Source organism: Pistacia vera, unplaced genomic scaffold (genome assembly GCF_008641045.1).
Source record: "Pistacia vera cultivar Batoury unplaced genomic scaffold, PisVer_v2 Contig331, whole genome shotgun sequence".
Taxonomy (NCBI): Eukaryota; Viridiplantae; Streptophyta; class Magnoliopsida; order Sapindales; family Anacardiaceae; genus Pistacia; species Pistacia vera.
Genome location: NW_022196148.1, coordinates 531,494 through 556,003, shown reverse-complemented (window position 1 = coordinate 556,003; position 24,510 = coordinate 531,494). Strand labels below are relative to the sequence as shown.

The 24,510-nt window shown below is 34.8% G+C and overlaps 1 protein-coding gene and 2 pseudogenes across 1 annotated transcript; 2 read left to right on the top strand and 1 right to left on the bottom strand.

The window, feature by feature from the left end:
- Window positions 1-242: 242 nt before the first annotated feature.
- On the top strand, window positions 243-3,866 carry LOC116137634 (annotated as a pseudogene).
- A 4,622-nt stretch (window positions 3,867-8,488) lies between these two features.
- On the bottom strand, window positions 8,489-11,467 carry LOC116137586 (annotated as a pseudogene).
- Window positions 11,468-21,588: 10,121 nt separating this feature from the next.
- LOC116137585 (deacetoxyvindoline 4-hydroxylase-like) lies at window positions 21,589-23,846 on the top strand. The gene is made up of 4 exons (XM_031423281.1): window positions 21,589-21,644; window positions 21,765-22,339; window positions 22,426-22,747; window positions 23,380-23,846. Exons 2-4 carry the CDS (start codon window positions 21,831-21,833, stop codon window positions 23,635-23,637), a joined length of 1,089 nt encoding a protein of 362 aa, XP_031279141.1. The 5' UTR covers window positions 21,589-21,644; window positions 21,765-21,830; the 3' UTR covers window positions 23,638-23,846.
- The last annotated feature ends 664 nt before the right edge of the window (window positions 23,847-24,510 follow it).

Here is a 24,510-nt window from a genome sequence, read left to right as displayed (position 1 = left end):
GTTTATGTGACTCGTACCCGGCCCAATCCGTTTTCTAAACGGTTGGACTGGGTATACCCACGGGTGCTCACGGGTACCCATATTTTGAAGGAAGACGAAAAAAAAAAAACTTTTTAGTCTAGGATTTTCTTTCAAACACTACACAAACAAACAATACTCAATCTCAAATCGAAGTCAAAGACCGAACACTATCACTTTCAAACACTATCACTACTCTTCTCCTCATTCTCAAACATATCACAATGGATTTTGCTGCCATGACTGCCGCCGCTGCTCTCTCATCTCTCTCACTCCGTACTCCAAGCGCACGACACCCAATGGGCGACGTCCAGCAGACAACCACGCGCAACTCACCCGCAGCTTCCACTATCTGCAACGTGTGTTTTTTGTGATAAATCTCTTGTGGATTATGTTTGTGGTTAGTTGGGAGATTGCTCCCCATCTGGTGTGAAATTTGATTGGAGAAGTTGTTTGTTAGGAGTTTTGATTAGGAAGTGTGAATGGATTTTGTGATTGAATTTTTTTGTTGTGAATTCACCATTTTCACTTGCCCACCACCTGCTTGATAAATTGCCAGGCCACTCTCACCATCATACACTCTGTAAATTTGTTAAATAAAATCTTATTTTATTTGGTATTGTTGAAGAAAAACTAATGTGAAGATAAGATCAATTTAAATTGGAAATAATACAGTAAAGGTGGATTAGAGAAGAAGAGAGTGTCGTGATTTGGTTTGGGGTGGATATGGCTGGAGCTCACTAGTAAAACGGGTACCCGTGGATTGGCCCATACCCATATATGGCAGGGCACGGTCCAATATTTCAGACGTGTATAGAATCAATCTTTTTTTACCCGTACCCGTTTAACTCGACCTGTACCCACCAAACCCACCTGCCAGGTCTAGCCTCATTGCCCGAAGGCTGAAACGTGGCAGCTAGGGCAGAGACACTCTTATTTACAGTGACATGAGAGTTACAAGAACTTTCAATTAAAATACTAAAATACCATTCAAAATGTCTTCTTACATTTGAAGGTGGGGTTGGTTTATATTAGAATTTGATAGGTTTAGGGCTTTGGGAGACTTTTCGATTGATTTGGGATTTCGGTTTCTTGATATTTAATTTTATTTGTAAATTAAATATTTTATTAGATCAGATTAAATGACATGAATGTCCTGAACAACACTTTTTTAAACATCTGCCACAGTTTTGGGTTTTGTTGCTAGTTTAGAAAAATGTGGGTTTGACTAATCAACGGATAACCAAAGGAGAAAATGGTTTTAAGCCAATCAGCTTCCACGGTTAACATGCCACACTGAGTGTAAAATTGTTTATAAATTTTATTAATTGTTAAATAACAAATATCGAATAAAATTGTTTATTTACAGATTAATAAAATAATTAATAAATACATGTTTAAGCATTTTTTTTAAGTCCAAATTGCTTAATGGCGGCCCAAAAAAAAAAAAAATGGGGTTAGTGAAAGTGATAATGTTTGTTTTGTTTGTGATGGCGTCACAGCTTGGACCGCACTTGCAAAGTCGATTACCAAGAATCAATATTTTTTGATGATTTATTCTACTATTAAAAGCCATTAAGGAACAAAAGTTGGAGAAGGAAGCGTAAAAAGTGCAGAGAGAAGGAAGAAAAACGATAGAAAACAAGAAAGGAAGGTAAATTAATTTTGATAATGCGCCATTGGTTATATATACGTAGTTTTTGGTTTTGTTTTGCCCCCACGATACTAGATATTACCAAATGAAACGTCTCATAATTAATTGATTATCATGCAGAATACAGGTTGAGATTCTATCGTTCTAAATCTGAGAGGCCGCCGTAACAAGTTGGAGCGTTGATATGGAACATTTATGAGCGAGTACGTGAACTAAAAGCTTTTGATGACTCAAAGCTGGTGTGAAGGGACTTGTAGATGCTGGGGTGACAAACATCCCCAGGATATTCATTCATGAAGAACAAAACCTCGATGTTAGACGTGCTCCTCTCATGCAAATATCAAAATTCCAATCATAGATCTTCAAGGAGTTAAAAATGATGAACGTTCACGCGTTGAGATAATTGAGAAGTTAAAAACGCTTGTGAGAAGTTCGGTTTCTTCCAAGTGGTCAATCATGGAATTCCAGTAACCATTTTGGATAAAGTATGATGGGATCAGTAAATTTCATGAGCAAGATGTTGATATTAAGAAAGAATACTACTCACGCGAATACTCCCTAAAGGTACTGTATAATTCCAATTTTAACTGTTTGAAGCACCGGCTGCTTGTTGGAGGGATACTTTAACTTTAGTTATGGGACAAGATTTTCCAAATCCTGATGAACTGCCCGCAGCATGAGGTACGTATTATCATTTTTTGGGAAAAAAAGGGAAGTCATCTAAGTTTTTAAAGATATGTTGATATATATTTATTTTGTTGCAGAGACATAATGATGAGTTACAAAAAATGAGGTACTGAAATTAGGGTTTACCCTATACCAACTAATTTCTGAAGCTCTGGGGCTTGACCCCAATTCTTAAACGACATGGGTTGTGCAGAGGCAATGTTCGTTCCATGTCATTATTTCCGGCATGCCCAGAACCGGAATCGACAATGGGCGCAACCACACATGCTGACAGTGGCTTTCTCACTGTGCTTCTACAAGACCAAATCGGTGGCCTTCAAGTCCTCTATGAAATCAATGGATCCACGTTGCCCCAACTCCGGAGCTCTAGTAGTCAACTTAGGAGATTTAATTCAGGCAAGTCTATCTTATATCAAATCAAAACTTTATTCATTATGTATATAGTTTTGCTAAAAATAAAATAGAAAAGAAAATAAATATTAATTTTAAATTTTCACCCCGGAGGGATTAGCTCGATGGTTAGTTTGTCATTTGCTCCCTGGGATTTAATTATTAAGTCCATGATTCTATTTTGCTTAAAATATTAAACTTTATTTAATTGTAATAATTAAATTTAAAATTTTATTATCTAACTAATTTCCTCTAAATAATTAAATTGAGTTTTGGGTGCCACTCTCAACCAATATCCAATCCAAACGGATAACTCATTGGGCACTTGTAGCCCTGTGAGCTCTGTTAGGGCATTGTCCTCATCTTCCTTTTTGTTTGGAGCATGCATACTCTCTTTTAGACATTTATTCTCATATTTATGTAAAAAAAGATGGTACATCTGTTCTAGTCTTCTTTAGACCTTTTTTCTTTCTTTTATAAAATTAACCTTTTTCAAAAAAAAAAAAAAAAAAAAAAAAAGAGTAAATAAATAAACTATTTAGTTAACAGAGTAGAGCACTATCTCTTTTATTATCTTCTGCCAATGAAAGAGGATTACCATATGCAGTGGTTATTATATATGCGTTTCTGCAGCTCATTACCAACGACAAGTTTGTAAGTGCATACACAGAGTGGTGGCAAGAAACGAAGGCCCAAGAATATCAGTAGCAAGTATTTTCAGGACAAGTTCTTATCCGGAGAATAACTCGAGGCTGTATGACCAATTAAGGAGTTGCTATCGGAAGAAAACCCACCAATCTATCGCCAAATTACCATAACAGAAATGATCGCTCAGAAACACTCAAAAAGTACCCCAGGAGTGTCTGCATTGCACCATTTAAACTGTGATGTCCGCCATGGTTATTTGTGGCTTCTTGGAGTTGGAGTTGTACCTTCACTTCTTAAAATAAGGCCTACCATAATTTTTGGGGTTGTTAGGAACTCGTGTTTGATGATAGCTCTTTTAAGTCTACGTTTGTGTTGTCTGAGAATAAGCCCTAGTTTATGTTGGATTTGTGCGCCAGCAGAAACTAAACTTCTGAATTTGAAATTCCTTGCTGATTATCCTACATTTTGATTTTATTCAAAAGGAATATTTCCATATTTTTCACATAATCAAACAAATATAAAAATAGTAATAACTCTTCAACAGTTGTAATTAGATAACATATAAAATTTGAAAAAGTTTTAGTATTAAAAAAAAAAATGGTACTAAATTAATTCAATTATTTGAACTTTTTAATTAATGTAACTAATTAATAACCACTTTTAAGAACATTATTACTGAAGAGTAATACAACATTTACAATTTTTTATACAAACTTTTGAGTCTTTGTGCACTTTGAACAATAATTGTATTGATGTATGGATAAAATAAACTTTTTTCACAAATTTTATAATAATGAATTAACGGATTGTCAAAGGAGTAGTAAGATGTAGGGGTGAGCGGTTCGAGTACTCTACATTTTTTGGGGGAACCGACCTGCAGGTTCCTAGGAAAAGGAACGGTTCTTTGATTCTTGGAACCGAACCTGAAATGCAGGTTTGGTTCCTTACTCGGGTACCCTATAAAAAATCAGTTACTCTCCTATTAGTTTAAAAAAATGACAAACACACCTTAAAAGTTTACAAATACCCCCGACAAATTAAGAAACCTTAAAATTATAATAATATATTTTACACAGTTATAGTTATAGAATTAATTTTGGGAATTAAATTTTAGTAAAGTTTATTATCCAAAAATACAAATATTATAATTACTAGAGTGAAATAAAGTTAAATTAACATTAATTGTGAATTTGTGACAAAAGAATAAAATTAATATTAAATAATAATATTAATATGATTTGAATCTTTAATTAAATAATTAGTATGACTCTAACTTTAAGTTTGATTAATGATTTCTTAATACATCATGACTCATGAGGCATGAGTTGTCATACTATAATGTACTAATCATTTAATTAGTAATGTAATAATTTAGTAAATTACTAATGTTTATAATGTAATGTTATAATTAATTAAATAATCATACTATAATCTATAATGTAATATTATAATTAATTAAATTTCTAATCATTTAATTAGTACTGTAGTAGATTACAATGTATGTAATATTATAATTAATTAGCTAATAATTTCATTATAATGTAATGTTATAATTATTAAATTTCTAATCTTAATTAAGTAATGTAGTAGATTACTAATGTTTATAATGTAATGTTATAATTAATTAAATAATTATACTATAAATCTATAATGTAATGTTATAATTAGTTAAATTTTTAATTATTTAATTAGGTAATGTATTAATATAGTAAATTACTAATTTTTATGTAATGTTATAATTAATTAAGTATTATCATAATGTTATAATTAATTAAAATTTCAATCATTTACTAAGTAATGTACTAATATAATGAATAACTAATATTTATAATGTACTGTTATATTAATTAATAATTAGGTATCATTTAACTATCAATGTACTAATGTTTATCAATTTATCATATATAATAAATTACTTTAATTTATTATGATATCTTAGAACTTGATATTGAAGTAAATAACTAAATATTATTCAATCAAATATATTATTTTTTCAAAAACAATTCTTTTAATAACATTAAAACACTTTTAATTGGATCCCAACCAATTAAATTATACTTTAAATTAATTAAAACTATAAATTATAATATATTAAAGTTTTTTATATGTACAAATTTTAATAAATTATTTGATTAGGTTATATAATTTAAAGTTTTATATGGTGAAGTTTATATATATATATCTGATTAGGTTATGATATTGTTACACTATAATTTTTTATATAACATTTCATCCCATTGACCATTTAAATTTTTTATAGTAAAGTACAAAGACCTAACATATTATATATCAATTAGGTATGATATTGTTACACTATAATTTTTTATATAACATTTCATCCCATTTGACCATTTTAAATTTTTTATATGTGAAGTTACAAAGCCTAATCATATATATATATATTATATAATATATAATATATTATCAAATTAGGTTATTGATATTGTTACACTATAATTTTTTATAAACATTTCTCCCATTTGGCCATTTTAATTTTTTTATATGTAAAGTTACAAAGACCTAATCATATATATATATATATATGATTAGGTATTGATATTGTTACACTATATTTTTTATATAACATTTCACCCATTTGGCCATTTTAATTTTTATATGAAAGCTACAAAGACCCCCATTCTTTCTGATATTTCATTTAAATCCAAGTTCCAATACATGTTCCTACTCGGGTACCCGTACTCATTTCCAAGACAGGTTCCATTCATGGTAACCGATAGGTACCCACTAGGGCACCCGTTTCATGTTCCCATCACAGGTTTCAGTTCCAGTTTCGGTTCCTGCACATATAAGAACCAGAACCGAACCCGCATAGTAACTGTTCCAAAATATTGGAATCGGAACCTACCTACATAGTGTCGTTTTGATTGATCCGCCGGTTTTGGTTCTACTTGCTACCCAGCTCACCCCTAGTAAGATGGATTTTGTTTGGTTAAAATGACAATAATTGACATCCAATGTCATTTGGAATAAATAGTGGAGGTGAGTGATATTTACCCAACCACAATTATTAGAAAGTTAGGTATATTGTAAATTGTATAACTAGAAATGGCCATAACTTTCTTAAATCAACCAAGTAAAAGTAGAAATGGCCATACATCCAATTGGTTATGGCACGTTATTAACACTCCAATATAATTATGTCATCTCCAGTTTTTTATAAAAATATATTTATGGGTGTTTTAATTTCAAACTATGGGACTTAACAATTTGTTGTTATATCATATTCAAAAGAGCAATGTTGCAATCTTTGATACCGAAAAAATAAATTTATTATTCAAATGTGTAAGTAGTAAGTCAAATAATGATTTAACCAGAAAAGTGTTTATAATACAAGGTTGTTCAAGATTTAACCATTTATCTTTAATCTAAGGAAAAGGTTGAGATACTCGGACCCACAAATATCAAGAAATACATTTATTATTCAAATTAAAAGTAGTTGTGACTACAAATTGATATTATTCATAATGCGCGGATTAGGTAAGATATTACACATTATTTAAGAGTAATATTACACCCCAACCTCTTCTTACAAACTTTCCTCCATATCCCAACGTGACAGCTTGCAATTGGTCAATTGTAATTTATCAGTAGACTTAGATAAACTTATTACGAGTGACCAATTACAAACTATCACGTAGGGATTATAAGAGGAACTTTGTGGAAAGGTTGTGTGTAGTATTTACTATTTTTCATATTTTAAATGCAATGGGAATCCGGAAACATATTAAAGCCAGCTCATGTATCAGTGAATGATGGGCCATGTTTTACTATAAACCTTTAAATTTGAGGAAGTGGGCTTGCAAGTGTGGGTTTAGGCCCTTTTCCGCTCACTATATATGTTTTTTTTTTTTTGGTCATAATAATATGGTAGCTTATAAATATTTTTTGAGCTTTTTATTATATAATGCTGTTACAAAAATTGTCACAAATAGTTGTGTTTGAATGATCAATAGTGGTCCACTCTATTTGACAACATTTCTTTCTTAATTGGACCTCTATATTTCTGATGTATAACAAGTTCCCGTATGAAAAAAGGCACCACCATATTTATAATGTATTAACAAATTTTCAATCTGATAAAGGGCAGATGAAGTTTTAGTAGTATTGGTGCCTAATAACTATTATTAAAAAGGATCAAGATCCATGTGCTAGAGAGTATACATTTGGATCGGAATTTAACATATTATATATTTAGTAGCTATTGCTGCACTAAAACAAGATTTCAAATTTCTACTAGAGGGCACAACCGTAGATAAGATTTCAAAGATGCACTTGTCTGCAACATCTATTTAAGCACTTACACTCTCCTTTTTATTATTGTAGCTTCTCGAAGTAAACATACAAGTAGTTCATATACAAATTTCTACTGATCTACCAAGAATTCCGATGTGAAAACATAGAGACAGGGCTGATCTTGAATAGGAAAGAGAGATTTGTAGGATCCCAATTAATTGGCTTATTCGAAAAAACCTTGTTCTTTGGAGACCTATCTCATGTCTAATACTGTATGGTTCTACTCTAAAAATCTTCTAATCATTCTCTTGAAGCTCATTATTTTTATCATAAATGATCTATTTGCCCAAAATGACCCGGCCCAATAGGAAGCCTTTCCATAATTAACAAACTTACAATTTCCATATCAATATATTCATAATTGTGGCTTTTGCTGGACTTGATTTTAAAATATAACCAATCCAGCAATGTACAATCTAAACTACCCTGCAAGGATGAATGGCTTTAAATCCATGACAAAAGAGAAGAACATGTGTGGCCTTACGTTCACATATAACAAAGCCTATAGAACACACAATCCTAAGCATCTGAATCTCCTTATTTTGTATTTGCAGCCATTCTATCTTTAAAACACATTATATAGAAACTAAATCAGTAACATTTAAAAACTCAGCCTACAACCAAAAGGATCGAACTCGTTGCACATAACGGATACGATATCAGATCATCAACAAGGGAGAACAAATGAAAATTCCCTCAGGCATTAAGGATTGAATTAGCTATGACAATGACAAGTCATCTTCCGTTTTGTGCTGATCTTCAAAATCTATACAACTGTCACAGCTTAAAATGATCCGAGCAGGAGTTCCGTCAAGCCCTTTTGAATAGATGCACCTAACATAGTCTTTTGCAGTGGTTTCCCTTAAACAAGGGGATTCCTTCTGACACAACTCTTTAATTGGCCATTAATCTACGTCATTCATTCCCTTCCTGGAAATGTCTTCTAAGAAACGTGCCACTGAGAGTCTTGGACCAACATTTTTTGCCAGTACTCTGTGGTAGACACTTTTGAACCTGTCATTGGCTATTAGCTGCACGAAGACGATATTAGAACTAATTAGTAGACCTTTACAACATTGTTTAAAGAAAGAGTTGATATTCTTCCTGTTGGCAACCTCAGATTCTCTACTGGAAGTAGAAATCAAATTCTGTAATTTCGCTATGCCTGTATTTCGCCATAGAAAATTGAACTAAAAACTCACAACTAATAGAAATTTCTAAATGACAAGTAATTCACATTAAAGTTAAATGATACATGCCTGTACATATCTCCAATGTTAAAATCAGAGCTCCAAGAACTGGGTTTGCATCAACCCCTTGTTTTTCATGTAGTACTTGAAGGCCACCCATTTGGTCTTGTAAAACCACGGTGAGAAAGGCACTATCATGTGCTTACTAAGGCCTAAAGTCAACTCAGGGTCTGGGCATGCTGGGTAGTAATGACCTATAAAATAAAGTTCTTCTGCACAAAGTGGTTGGAATTGAGACCTAGAGCTTCAGACATCAATTTGAATCAGTATGCCCGAATTTTTTTTAAGTAAACTTTTTATAGAAAGGGAGAAAGAATGTACAAGAGATCTAAAATCCGCCAACCTACCCTAGGACAAGCCTTGGGTTAGGAGCAACAAGACAACTCCTAATCTTCTCTTTTTTCAATTTCTCTTGTCAAAGAAATTGAATCAGAAGGAGATTAAAGAATACAAAGAACCACCCACCACAAGACTGAACAATAGAGACAGCGCGAGAACAAAATAACAGTAAACAAAGAGGAAATAACACGCGCGATTTAGTTCACCCAATATGGGTTACGTCCAACCGAGTCAATATTATTGCAATACTTCTCACCTTTCTGGTTTACATAAATGAATTGTCCTATGATTGCTATCACCCTCATAACAGAGAAAATATGTTTATATACTAAGTTTAAGTGCAAAAACCTAGTTTTACAAGGATTCATATTCCAAGTCCACTCATAAGGAATTTATGATTTAAAGAATCCTACAGCGGTTATACATAGAAAAGGCCCAAACCCTACGAGTTGCGCCGCCCCACGACTCCCTCTCGCTCACCAGGGAGCAGGGCCCCCGCCTGTTGACCGGCAGCGGTACCCCCGAATGCGTTTGCATAACTCATTAATGTTGAAGTAGTCACAACTTCAACAAGGACATGCCCTGGGTTAGGTTTAATAGTACCAAAAACAAGAACCTCCAAATCTCTTCATAATGTAACCCGTAAAACATTCACAAAAACAAAACAACCTCAATACATACCAAAGGGTGGTAACCTTTAGGCTATACAACCCATCCACCCCCAAAGCCAACCAACAAGAATATTCATCATAGCATCCACCCAAGGAATGCAACCAACCGCCCCCCAACCACGTGCCTCCCCAAAGAAGATAGAACTAGGCAACCCCAAATTAGAGCAAGCCTCTCATTAAATGGGGACTTCTTCACTTTAGAAAGCTCTGTCGCCCTCCCCCTCACAATCTGCTTAACCATATTCATCAATGTTATGGCATCAAGGCAATCACGCCCAAACTGTCTATTATTTCTCTCTCGCCAAATGTGGTAAATAGTAGCTCCCAAGCAAAGTCTACTAATGACATACTTGAGCTTCTTAGGTTTCCATCTACAAGATATATGGCTAATATAATCTTGCCAAGGTCGGACCACATACGCCAAGTGACACACATCAAGAACCCAACACCAAATGAGTATGCCCGAATTTCATTACTTCATTTGAGTAGTTGATCATTATATCTCTGCAGTTTAATCAAGTATACATCGCATGTATTGAGATAATACTGATATGAAGTTGGATTGACTTGAGCATAAAAAAGTCCTAGTAGAGTCCTATGGAAATTGGGGGATAAATAATTCTACAATATTGTGGTTTTTCTTAACTATGACAGACTAAAGGCTTTAGTCTCAATTGTCAAAGAGAAAATTAAACTAAGAAGATTATCAATCAAATAAATTACATGGTGAAAAGGCATTATCAGTATGATTAGGCCAATAATGGTTTTATTACATACCTACAGATTGCAGGCAATTCTTCAGGATTAGGTGCGCGAGGAGCCATAAGACAGTACAATGAACCCTCCAATTAGCTGCCGGTGCTCGATAAAAGTCAAAATTGGTATTATAGATCATCGATCTGGTTTCATCTCTTGAATAAAACTCTTTTCTTTTCATCGGTGTCTTGCTCATGAAATCTGCGTACAGCATCAGTCATCTCCTCCAACATATTCAAAGGAATTCCATGATTGACCACCGAAAGAAACCCCATTTCTCACAAGTATTTTGAACTTTGTCAATTATTTCAGAGCGCACACTTGCATCTTTATCAATGCCTTGAAAATCTATGGTAGGAATAGTTAGCTTGTCTTCAGAGCCTGATTTCTCACCAGGCTTAAATTGCTCATCAATGAATATCCTTGGGACTTTTGCTTACAAGCCCCTTTACACCTCCGTTTGAGTCATCAAAAGACTTTAATTCACTTGTTCGGTCATATTTGGAATCGCTTTCTGCCTGGATTTTGCCTGAGCTTGTGAACACCATTTTCTTTCTTATACAAAATGGAATTGTAAATGGGTATTGTGCAGGGCTACAAGATTTTTATCAATTTCGAAGAATCAAAAGAAGATAAAAGGGAAAGGAACAAGAAAACAGAACAACCTTTTGTCTGTAAATGGGCGCACCAGGTGCCGCTTACAAGGAGCCTAACTTTCAAACCGTCTAACACACACCTGGGACTACCGGACAAGAACCTTGTCATGCCACTAGTGCCCATTGATGACCCTTTTATTTCCATTAGTGCCAATTGAGGTTTTTTTTTTTTTTTTTTTTTTTTTTTTTTTTTTTTTTTTTTATAAGATCCCAACATAAAAGAAAAACTAAAATCCATATATTTTTTTTAACATTAAAATGCAACTTTTAAGATTCCTCATCCATATTAAAATGCCAACTTCTTACAGGCTGGCCCACAAATTCAGTAATATCTAAAACTTTTCCCACGAACTCTGTTGTGCTAATCAAAATGTTTTCTTTAGAAACTTAAGTGCAAGTGGCGACATGTAAAACATAGATAACCTTTGAGCTTATGATGAGCCGCAACTCTGGTATGTCTAGCTTGTTCTTTTGTCTTGCTCCATGGCTTGGCATTTTGCATGTGTTCATGGAACTTGCATAGGACTGTTACTTCAGCTCTAATAACAAGGATCAATCTATTATAAACAGTAACAAAATGAAACTTACTACTCACATGATTCGATAAATGATCACATTCAAACAGGATAAATAAACGATAATTTACACAAATTTTGGGATGCTTTCAGAAACAGTATGATAAAATCGTCATTAAAATCAAGAGAGCACATGAACATAACATCTCAATTAACTTTTATAAGAATATCTAAACTCCTTATGACAAAGTTTTCTGTGAACTCTCTATGGTTCTTTTGTGATTCACCATTACATTCTTCTCGCAAAGCATCTAAAATCTAGGACTTTTTACTCAGATATCTGGTGATAATACCCTATCTGGCTATCTCTTATGTCTTCAGAATAAGTATAATATAGATTTATCAACTAGTGACTGAAAATTAAAACTTTTTGACGCTATTACAGTAGAAGCTGCAGGTTGACCCCCACTTCCAAATCCAAAGTAACTTCACAGCTTAAAATGTTCCAGTGCAGAGGTTCCCTTAAATCCTTCTGGTTTTGGATGCATGAATTTAGTTTTTAAATAATCGTTTTCAGTTGTTTCCCTGTAAACTGGGGGATTCTCTTCCGAAAGCAGCTCTTTTATTGGACCGTACAATCTAGAATGCTTCCCTTGTGCTCTGAAGACGCATGCCACCGCAAATTGATATTATTCAATAATGCGCGGATTAGGTAAGATATTAACACATTATTTTAAGAGTAATATTACACCCACACCTTTCTACAAACTTTCTCTCATAATCCCAACGTGACAGCTGCAATTGGTCATTGTAATTATCAGGTAGACTTAGATAAGACTTATTACGAGTTGACCAATTAAAACTATCACGTAGGGATTATAAGAGGAACTTTGTGAGAAAAGGTTGTTGTGTAGTTTTTACTATTTTTCATATTTAAATGCAATGGGAATCCGGAAACTATTAAAAGCCAGCTCATGTATCGTGAATGATGGGCCATGTTTTAACTATAAACCTTTAAATTTGAAGGAAGTGGGCTTGCAAGTGTGGTTTAAGGCCCTTTTCCGCTCACATATATATGTTTTTTTTTTTTTTTTTTGGTCATATAATATGGTAGCTTATAAATATTTTTTGTAGCTTTATTATTTATAATGCTGTTACAAAATTTGTCACAAATAGTTGTGTTTGAATGATCAATAGGTCCACTCTATTTGAACACAACATTTCTTCTTAATTGGACCTCTATATTTGATGTATAAACAAGTTTCCCGTATGAAAAAAGGCACCACCATATTTATAATGTATTAACAAATTTTCAATCTGATAAAGGGCAGATGAAGTTTAGTAGATTGGATGCCTAATAACTATTATTAAAAAGGATCAAGACCATGTGCTAGAGAGTATACATTTGGATCGGAATTTAACATATATATTATTATATGAGTAGCTATTGCTGCACTAAAACAAGATTTCAAATTTCTACTAGAGGGCACAACCGTAGATAAGATTTCAAAGATGCACTTGTCTGCAACATTCTATTTAAAGCACTACACTCTCCTTTTTATAATTTGAGCTTCTCGAAGTAAACATACAAGTAGTTCATATACAAATTTCTACGACTTACCAAGAATTCTCGAGTGAAAACATAGAGACAAGGGCTGATCTTTGAATAGGAAAAGGAGCATTTGTGGATCCCAAATTAATTGGCTTATTCGAAAAAAACCTTGTTCTTTGGAAGCCTATCTCATGTCTAATACTGTATGGTTCTACTCTACAAATCTTCTAATCATTCTCTTGAAGTCATTATTTTTATCATAAATGATCTTTGCCCAAAATGACCCGGCCCAATAGGAAGCCTTCCATAATTAACAAACTTACAATTTCATATACAATAATATTCATATGTGGCTTTTGCTGGACCTTGATTTGTAAAATATAACAATCCAGCAATGTACAATCTAAATACCTGCAAGGATGATGGCTTTAAATCCATGACAAAAGAGAAGAACATGTGTGGCCTTACGTTCACATATAACAAAGCCTACTAAACACACACAATCCTAGCATCTGAAATCTCCTTAGTTGTATTTGCAGCCATTTATCTTTATAAAACCAATTATAATAGAAACTAAATCAAGTAACATTTAAAAACTCAGCCTACAACCAAAAGGAAATCGAACTCAGTGCACATAACGGATAAACGATATTCAATCATCAACAAGGGAGAACAAATGAAAATTCCCTCAGGCATTAAGGATAGAATTAGCTATGACACGTGACAAGTCATCCCGTTTTGTGCTGATCTTCAAAATCTATAGGCAACTGGCACAGCTTAAATGATCCAGAGCAGGAGTTCCGTCAAGCCCTTTTGAATAGATGCACCTAACATAGTCTTTTGCAGTGGTTTCCCATAAACAGGGGATTCCTTCGACAACAACTCTTTAATTGGACCATATAATCTACAGTCATTCCCTTCCTGGAATGTTCTTAAGAAAACGTGCCACTGGAGTCTTGGACCAACATTTTTTGCCAGTACTCTGTGGTAGACACTTTTGAACCTGTCATTGGCATTGCTGCACGAAGACAGATATTAGAACTAATTAGTAGCCTTTACAACATTGTTTAAAAGAAAGAGTTGATCTCTCCTGTTGGCAACTCACGATTCTCTACTGGAAGTAGAAATCAAATTCTGTAATTTCGCTATGCGTATTTCGCCATAGAAAATTGAACTAAAACATCACAACTAATAGAAATTTCTAAATGACAGATAAGTAATTCACATTAAATGTTAAATGATACATGCCTGTGACATATCTCCAATGTTAAAAATCAGAGCTCCAAGAACTGGGTTGCATCAACCCCTTGTTTTCATGTAGTACTTGAAGGCCACCCATTTGGTTTGTAAAACCACGGTGAGAAAGGCACTATCAGTGTGCTTACTAAGGCCTAAAGTCAATCAGGGTCTGGGCATGCTGGGTAGTAATGACCTATAAAATAAAGTTCTTCTGCCAAAAGTGGTTGGAATTGAGACCTAGAGCTTCAGACACAATTTGAATACAGTTGCCCGAATTTTTTTAAGTAAACTTTTTTGAAAGGAGAAAAATGTACAAAGAGATCTAAAATCCGGCCAACCTACCCTAGGACAAGCCTTGGGTTAGGAGCAACAAGACAACTCCTAATCTTCTCTTTTTTCAATTTCTCTGTCAAAGAAATGAATCAGAAGGAGATTAAAGAATACAAAGAAACCCACCCCACACAAGACTGAACGAAATAGAGACAGCTGCGAGAACAAAATAACAGTAAAACAAAGAGGAAATAACACGCGCGATTTAGTTCACCATATGGGTTACGTCCAACGAGTCAATATTATGAATACTTCCTCACCTTTTGGTTTACAATAATGAATTGTCCTATGATTGCATCACATCATAACAAGAGAAAATATGTTATATACTAAGTTTAAAGTGACAAAACCTAGTTTTACAAGGATTCATATTCCTAAGTCCAAACTCAATAAGGAATTTATGATTTAAAGAATCACAGCGGTTATAAATAGAAAAGGCCCAAACCGCCTAGCGTTGCGCCGCCCCACGACTCCCTCTCGCTCACCAGGAGCAGGGCCGCCTGTTGACGGGCAGCGGTACCCCCGAATGCGTTTGCATAACTCATTAATGTAGAGTAGTCGACAACTTCAACAAGGACTGCCCTGGGTTAGGTTAATAGTATCCAAAAAACAAGAACCTCAAATCTCTTCATAATGTAACCCGTAAAACATTCACAAAAAACAAAACAACCTCAATAGCATACCAAAGGGTAGTACCTTTGAGGCTCCCCCTATATTCCACCCCCACAATCCCACCTAACAGATTCATCTATAGCTATCCAACGCCAAGATGCTTTACCAACTTCGCCCCTATTCCGCCGCTTTACCTCATATCTTACTTTCCTTCCTCCTCAGTGAATCTTCTTTTATCTTTCCCAATTGACTATTGCCTTCTCACTTATGGACCTTCACTTTGGAACTTCTGTCCCTCTCCCACTGCTAATATCCCTTTCTTCTATTTTTATCTCCCTTGTTACCGATGCCTACTCGCTCCTTCCTTTTCTACTCCTCTCCTCTCTCGCTTTCATTACTATTTATCTAGTTAAATCCCCTTCCTTCTATTCTCTTTTTTCTTTCCGTATTTTTTTTTGTTCTTCATGTTCCCTCTCCTTATCCTATCCGGCTTTTTACTATCTTTTGTTTTCCTACAATAAACGTCACACCCACCATCTTAGACCTCCTACCTCCTAGCTTGACTCTATCTCTATGCTTCAATTTCAAAACCTTCCATTCTAGATAACTATTTCTCCCCGTTTCTTCTTAGTTAAACCGACAATTTTCCTACTATAACCTGTTCCTTTACGCACTATGTTTCCTACCCCCCCTTACCTTTTTGTATTCGCCCCTTACTCTCCTCTCTTCCCCATATATCTTTCTTCTACCTTATTACGTCTACTCTCGCTATATTCTCTTATAATTTATCTTACCTCCCTAACTCCTCTCTCTCCCCTACTCCATTTCTCCCTTACTTAGCCACTTATTCTCTCCCCCGACTTCTTTTCACTATTCTTTACTTACGCCTCTCTTTCTCCTATTTTACTTTTCTATCTACTCGTTTATCATACTCTAGTTCTTTTTGTGCGTTCCTTATCTCCTTTACTACCTTATATCTCTCCTTCCTTATCCTCCTATTCCCCTCTGTACCTACGTCTATTTGCCTCCTCCCTTTTATTACCCTATTGTCATCATAATTTACCTACTTGTATATTTTTTATAAAAAAAATTTCTCTTCTCTATATTTTTACCCTCTATACTACATCATACTCTCTACTCTCCTTACCCTTACTCTCTTATACTATCCCTACTACCCCCCTACCCCTTCCCCTCTATTTTCCTTGTGGCTCTTTCTCTACTCTGACGTCCTCTCTTATTCTCTTATTGAAAAAAAAAAACAACCATCCACCCCAAAAAGCAAACCAACAAGAATATTCGGATCATAGCATCCACCCCAAGGAAGAATGCAAAACCAAACGCGCCCCTCAACCACGTGCTCCCCAAAGAGATAGAAACAGGCAACCCCAAAATTATGAGCAAGCCTCTCACTCAATGGGGACTTCTCACTTTAGAAAGCGCTGTCGCCCCTCCCCTCACCAATCTTGCTTAATATATTTCACAATGTTATGGCTCCAAGGCAATCACGCCCAAAAACTGTCTATTATTATTGATATTGTTACACTATAATTTTTTATATAACATTTCATCCCATTTGGCCATTTTAATTTTTTTATATGTAAAGTTACAAAGACCTAATCATATATATATATATATATATGATTAGGTTATTGATATTGTTACACTATAATTTTTTTATATAACATTTCATCCCATTTGGCCATTTTAAATTTTTTATATGTAAAGCTACAAAGACCCCCAATTCTTTACTGATATTTCATTTAAATCCAAGTTCCAATACATGTTCCTACTCGGGTACCCGTACTCATTTCCAAGACAGGTTCCATTCATGGTAACCGAGTAGGTACCCACTAGGGCACCCGTTTCATGTTCCCATCACAGGTTTCAGTTCCAGTTTCGGTTCCTGCACATATAAGAACCAGAACCGAACCCGCATAGTAACTTTTCCAAAATATTAGAATCGGAACCTACTAACATTGTGTCGGTTTTGGTTGTACCCGTCGGTTTTGATTCCACTTGCTACCCATGCTCACCCCTAGTAAGATGGATTTTGTTTGGTTAAAATGACAATAATTGACATCCAAATGGTCATTTGGAATAAATAAGTGGAGGTGAGTGATATTTACCCAACCACAATTATTAGAAAGATTAGGTATATTGTAAATTGTATAACTAGAAATGGCTCATACAATGTCTTTAAATCAACCAAGTAAAAGTAGAAATGGCCCATACATCCAATTGGTTATTGGCACGTTATTAACACTCACAATATAATTTGTATAATAATATTATGTCATCTCCAGTTTTTTATAAAAATATATTTATGGGTGTTTATAATTTCAAACTATGGGACATTAACAATTTGTTGTTATATCATATTCAAAAGAGCAAATGTTGCAATCTTTGGATACCGAAAAAATAAATTTATTATTCAAATGATGTAAGTAGTAAGTCAAATAATGATTTAACCAGAAAAGTGTTTAATAATACAAGGGTTGGTTAAAGATTTAACCATTTATTTTTTAATCTAAGGAAAAGGTTGAGATACTCGGACCCACAAATATCAAGAAATACATTTATTATTCAAATAATGAAAGTAGTTGTGACTAAAANCTACATTACACCCGTCTCATTCTCTCGGTGCCACCAAATCGTGCTCAGAAAAAATTCATCCCGCCTGACAATCTGAATCGAGCTCTAATTCTTGAAACGTCCAAGATTTTCCAAATTTCTCTAACAGACGATAGTCACACTTGACTCGGTCAGTCAAGTGGGGGTATCTACAAAGGATGCTTACAAAGGATGCACCCAACATCCTACCACTCGATTCAATCAGCTGAGTAGGGACATCTACAAAGGATACACCTGACATCCTATCACTTGGCTTAGTCAGCCAAGTGAGGACATCTACAAAGGATTCAGTTTACATCCTATCACTTGGCTTGGTCAGTCGAGTGGGGACATCTACAAACGACCACTTTCGTTCTTCAAAACAGACTACCTTCACTCGACCGGAGGCATGCTCGCTTGGCCTAGGACATCGTCATCCGGCCTGGTTAACCTCTAGTCAGACTGATTACTCTCCAAGCTAAGTACTCTTTAACTTAGAGAGTGGGGGGTTGACTGTATAGGCCAAAAATCATCTTGGGCTTTGTCGGGCCCAAGAAAGCAATTCATATTGTATAGGCCTAAGGCCATGGCCCAATTCCAGTTAGGCCCACATTAAAGTTCATGTCATGGGTCAGATCTGTGTCCTAAGCTCAACTCCTCTCCATGTTGGGCATCACCATTAGCCCACATAAGGCCAGACCCGTTGATTCAGGGCAACCTCCAAGGGTTTAGAATTCCACTAAAACCTTGGTAAGCTTACTGCCTATTTGGGATTTATCCTAATTCACTCAAGATCTTATATCCTATGTGAATTAGGACTCTCATTCCTTCTATGGCAAGTAAATTAGTCTTTCCTATTTATTAGAACTCTACCAATATGGATTCAAAGTCTTACTAGGATACAAGGATCCTACGACTACTATATAAACAGATGTCATGCCTCTCATTATTCATTCAATTCCAATACCACCTACTTTTTCCTAAGAGTTAAACACCTGCGTCGTAGTTTTAGTCTCCGACTAAACTTCTAGTAACCTTTCATTCCCTTAGCCCTCATTAAATAACCCCATTTGGCCTTACTGACTTGAGCGTCGGAGCGCCTACGATAGACACCACACCAGTGTTTATGTAAGCTTCACGCTAACTGTAGATTTTAGCATTTACAACACTAGATTTTAGTTTCTATTATAAATGTGTTGAAGGTAGAATGTCTGTAAACACAACAAAAGAGGTTTCAGATGCTTAGGATTTGAGTGTTTTAAGCTTCGTTATTATGTGAACGCATACCTGTGCTTCTTCTCCTCTGTCATGGATTCAGTGCCATTTCACCCTTGCAAGGTAGTTTAGATTGTATATGATAGGATTGGTTTTTATAATTCAGAAATCAAGGTCAAAGCCACAATTAAAAATCTCAATGAATATTCTTGATACAGAAATTCTAGGAATTTGTATTTGAACTTATTATATTTTTAGTTTCAGAAGCTCCTATATATAGAAAGGAGAGTGAAGTGTTGTATTTCAATATTGCAGACAAGTGCATCTTTGAAATTTACTCTTTCGAATCCAGTAAGGATGCCTCATTTAGACCTAGCAAAACGGGTTTATATCTGCAGGTATCTGCGGATACCCATTTTGAAAACAGGTATGGGTAGACATTTTTTAAGACTCGTGTTTATGTGACTCGTACCCGGCCCAATCCGTTTTCTAAACGGTTGGACTGGGTATACCCACGGGTGCTCACGGGTACCCATATTTTGAAGGAAAGACGAAAAAAAAAAAACTTTTTTAGTCTAGGATTTTCTTTCAAACACTATCACAAACAAAACAATACTCAATCTCAAAGTCGAAGTGCAAAGACCGAACACTATCACTTTCAAACACTATCACTTACTCTTCTCCTCATTCTCAAACACTATCACAATGGGATTTTGCTGCCATGACCTGCCGCCGCTGCTCTCTCATCTCTCTCACTCCGTACTCCAAGCGCACGACACCCAATGGGCGACGTCCAGCAGACAACCACCGCGCAACTCCACCCGCAGCTTCCACTATCTGCAACATGTGTGTTTTGTTGGATAAATCTCTTGTGGATTATTGTTTGTTGTGTTAGTTGGGAGATTGCTCCCCATCTGGTGTGAAATTTGATTGGAGAAGTTGTTTGTTTAGGAGTTTTGATTAGGAAGTGTTGAATGGATTTTGTGATTGAATTTGTTTGTTGTGGAATTCACCATTTTCACCTTGCCCACCACCTGCTTGATAAATTGCCCAGGCCACTCTCACCATCATACACTCTGTAAATTTGTTAAATAAAATCTTATTTTATTTGGTATTGTTGAAGAAAAACTAATGTGAAGATAAGATCAATTAATAAATTGGAAATAATACAGTAAAGGTGGAATTAGAGAAGAAGAGAGTGTCGTGATTTGGATTTGGGGTGGATATGGCTGGAGCTCACTAGTAAAAACGGGTACCCGTGGATTGGCCCATACCCATATATGGCAGGGCACGGTCCAATATTTCAGACGTGTATAGAATCAATCTTTTTTTACCCGTACCCGTTTAACTCGACCTGTACCACCAAACCCACCTGCCAGGTCTAGCCTCATTGCCCCTGAAGGCTGAAACGTGGCAGCTAGGGGCAGAGACACTCTTATTTACAGTGACACTGAGAGTTACAAGAACTTTCAATTAAAATACTAAAATACCATTCAAAATGTCTTCTTACATTTGAAGGTGGGGTTTTGGTTTATATTAGAATTTGATAGGTTTAGGGCTTTGGGAGACTTTTCGATTGATTTGGGATTTCGGTTTCTTTGATAATTTAATTTTATTTGTAAATTAAATATTTTATTAGATTCAGATTAAATGACATGAATGTCCTGAAACAATAACTTTTTATAAACATCTGCCACAGTTTTGGGTTTGTTTGCTAGTTTTAGAAAAATGTGGGTTTGACTGATCACCGGATAACCAAAGGAGAAAAATGGTTTTAAGCCAATCAGCTTCCACGGTTAACATGCCACACTGAGTGTAAAATTGTTTATAAAATTTTATTAATTTGTTAAATAAACAAATATTAAATAAAATTGTTTATTTTAACAGATTAATAAAATAATTAATAAATGCATGTTTAAGCATTTTTTTAAAGTCCAAATTGCTTAATGGCGGCCCAAAAAAAAAAAAAAATGGGGTTAGTGAAAGTGATAATGTTTGTTTTGTTTTGTGATGGCGTCACAGCTTGGACCGCACTTGCAAAGTCGATTACCAAGAATCAATATTTTATTGATGATTTATTCTACTATTAAAAGCCATTAAGGAACAAAAGTTGGAGAAGGAAGCGTAAAAAGTGCAGAGAGAAGCCGAAGAAGGAAGGAAGAAAACGATAGAAAACAAGAAAAGGAAGGTAAATTAATTTTGATAATGCGCCATTGGTTATATATACGTAGTTTTTGGTTTTGTTTTGCCCCCACGATACTAGATATTACCAAATGAAACGCCTCATAATTAATTGATTATCATGCAGAATACAGGTTGAGATTCTATCGTTCTTAAATTCTGAGAGGCCGCCGTAACAAGTTGGAGCATTGATATGGGAAGCATTTATGAGCGAGTACGTGAACTAAAAGCTTTTGATGACTCAAAAGCTGGTGTGAAGGGACTTGTAGATGCTGGGGTGACAAACATCCCCAGGATATTCATTCATGAGAAACAAAACCTCGATGTTAAGACGTGCTCCTCTCATGCAAATATCAAAATTCCAATCATAGATCTTCAAGGAGTTAAAAATGATGAACGTTCACGCGTTGAGATAATTGAGAAAGTTAAAAACGCTTGTGAGAAGTTCGGTTTCTTCCAAGTGGTCAATCATGGAATTCCAGTAACCATTTTGGATAAAGTAATTGATGGGATCAGTAAATTTCATGAGCAAGATGTTGATATTAAGAAAGAATACTACTCACGCGAATACTCCACTAAAAAGGTACTGTATAATTCCAATTTTAATCTGTTTGAAGCACCGGCTGCTTGTTGGAGGGATACTTTAACTTTAGTTATGGGACAAGATTTTCCAAATCCTGATGAACTGCCCGCAGCATGCAGGTACGTATTATCATTTTTTTGGGAAAAAAAGGGAAGTCATCTAAGTTTTTAAAGATATAGTTGATATATATTTATTTTTGTTGCAGAGACATAATGATGAGTTACAAAAATGAGGTACTGAAATTAGGGTTTACCCTATACCAACTAATTTCTGAAGCTCTGGGGCTTGACCCCAATTACTTAAACGACATGGGTTGTGCAGAGGCAATGTTCGTTCCATGTCATTATTATCCGGCATGCCCAGAACCGGAATCGACAATGGGCGCAACCACACATGCTGACAGTGGCTTTCTCACTGTGCTTCTACAAGACCAAATCGGTGGCCTTCAAGTCCTCTATGAAAATCAATGGATCCACGTTGCCCCAACTGCTGGAGCTCTAGTAGTCAACTTAGGAGATTTAATTCAGGCAAGTCTATCTTATATCAAATCAAAACTTTATTCATTATGTATATAGTTTTGCTAAAAAATAAAATAAGAAAAGAAAATAAATATTAATTTTAAATCTTCACCCCTGAGGGATTAGCTCGATGGTTAGGTTTGTCAGTTTGCTCCCTGGGATTTAAATTATTAAGTCCATGATTCTTATTTTACTTAAAATAATTAAACTTTATTTAATTGTAATAATTAAATTTAAAATTTTATTATCTAACTAATTTCTCCTAAATAATTAAATTGAGTTTTGGGTGCCACTCTCAACCAATATCCAATCCAAACGGATAACTCATTGGGCACTTGTAGCCCTGTGAGCTCCGTTAGGGCATTTGTCCTCATCTTCCTTTTTTGTTTGGAGCATGCATACTCTCTTTTAGACATTTATTCTCATATTTATGTAAAAAAAGATGGGTACATCTGTTCTAGTCTTCTTTAGACCTTTTTTCTTTCTTTTATAAAATTAACCTTTTTCAAAAAAAAAAAAAAAAATGAGTAAATAAATAAACTATTTAGTTAAGCAGAGTAGAGCACTATCTCTTTTATTATCTTCTGCCAATGAAAGAGGATTACCATATGCAGTGGTTATTAATATATGCGTTTCTGCAGCTCATTACCAACGACAAGTTTGTAAGTGCATATCACAGAGTGGTGGCAAGAAACGAAGGCCCAAGAATATCAGTAGCAAGTATTTTCAGGACAAGTTCTTATCCGGAGAATAACTCGAGGCTGTATGGACCAATTAAGGAGTTGCTATCGGAAGAAAACCCACCAATCTATCGCCAAATTACCATAACAGAAATGATCGCTCAGAAACACTCAAAAAGTACCCCAGGAGTGTCTGCATTGGCACCATTTAAACTGTGATGTCCGCCATGGTTATTTGTGGCTTCTTGGAGTTGGAGTTGTACCTTCACTTCTTAAAATAAGGCCTACCTATATATTTTTGGGGTTGTTAGGAACTCGTGTTTGATGATAGCTCTTTTTAAGTCTACGTTTGTGTTGTCTGAGAATAAGCCCTAGTTTATGTTGGATTTGTGCATGCCAGCAGAAACTATAACTTCTGAATTTGAAATTCCTTGCTGATTATCCTACATTTTGATTTTATTCAAAAGGAATATTTCCATATTTTTCACATAATCAAACAAATATAAAAATAGTAATAAACTCTTCAACAGTTGTAATTAGATAACAATATAAAATTTGAAAAAGTTTTAGTATTAAAAAAAAAAATTGGTACGCAATTATTTGAACTTTTTAATTAAATGTAACTAATTAATAACCACTTTTAAGAACATTATTACTGAAGAGTAATACAACATTTACAATTTTTTAATACAAACTTTTGAGTCTTTGTGCATTTTGAACAATAATTGTATTGATGTATGGATAAAATAAACTTTTTTCACAAATTTTTATAATAATGAATTAACGGATTGTCAATAGGAGTAGTAAGATGTAGGGGTGAGCGGTTCCGAGTACTCTACATTTTTTGGGGGAACCGGAACCTGCAGGTTCCTAGGAAAAGGAACGGTTCTTTGATTCTTGGAACCGGAACCTGAAATGCAGGTTCTGGTTCCTTACTCGGGTACCCTATAAAAAATCAGTTACTCTCCTATTAGTTTAAAAAAATGACAAACACACCTTAAAAGTTTACAAATACACCCCTGACAAATTAAGAAAACCTTAAAATTATAAATATATATATTTTACACAGTATAGTTATAGAATTAATTTTGG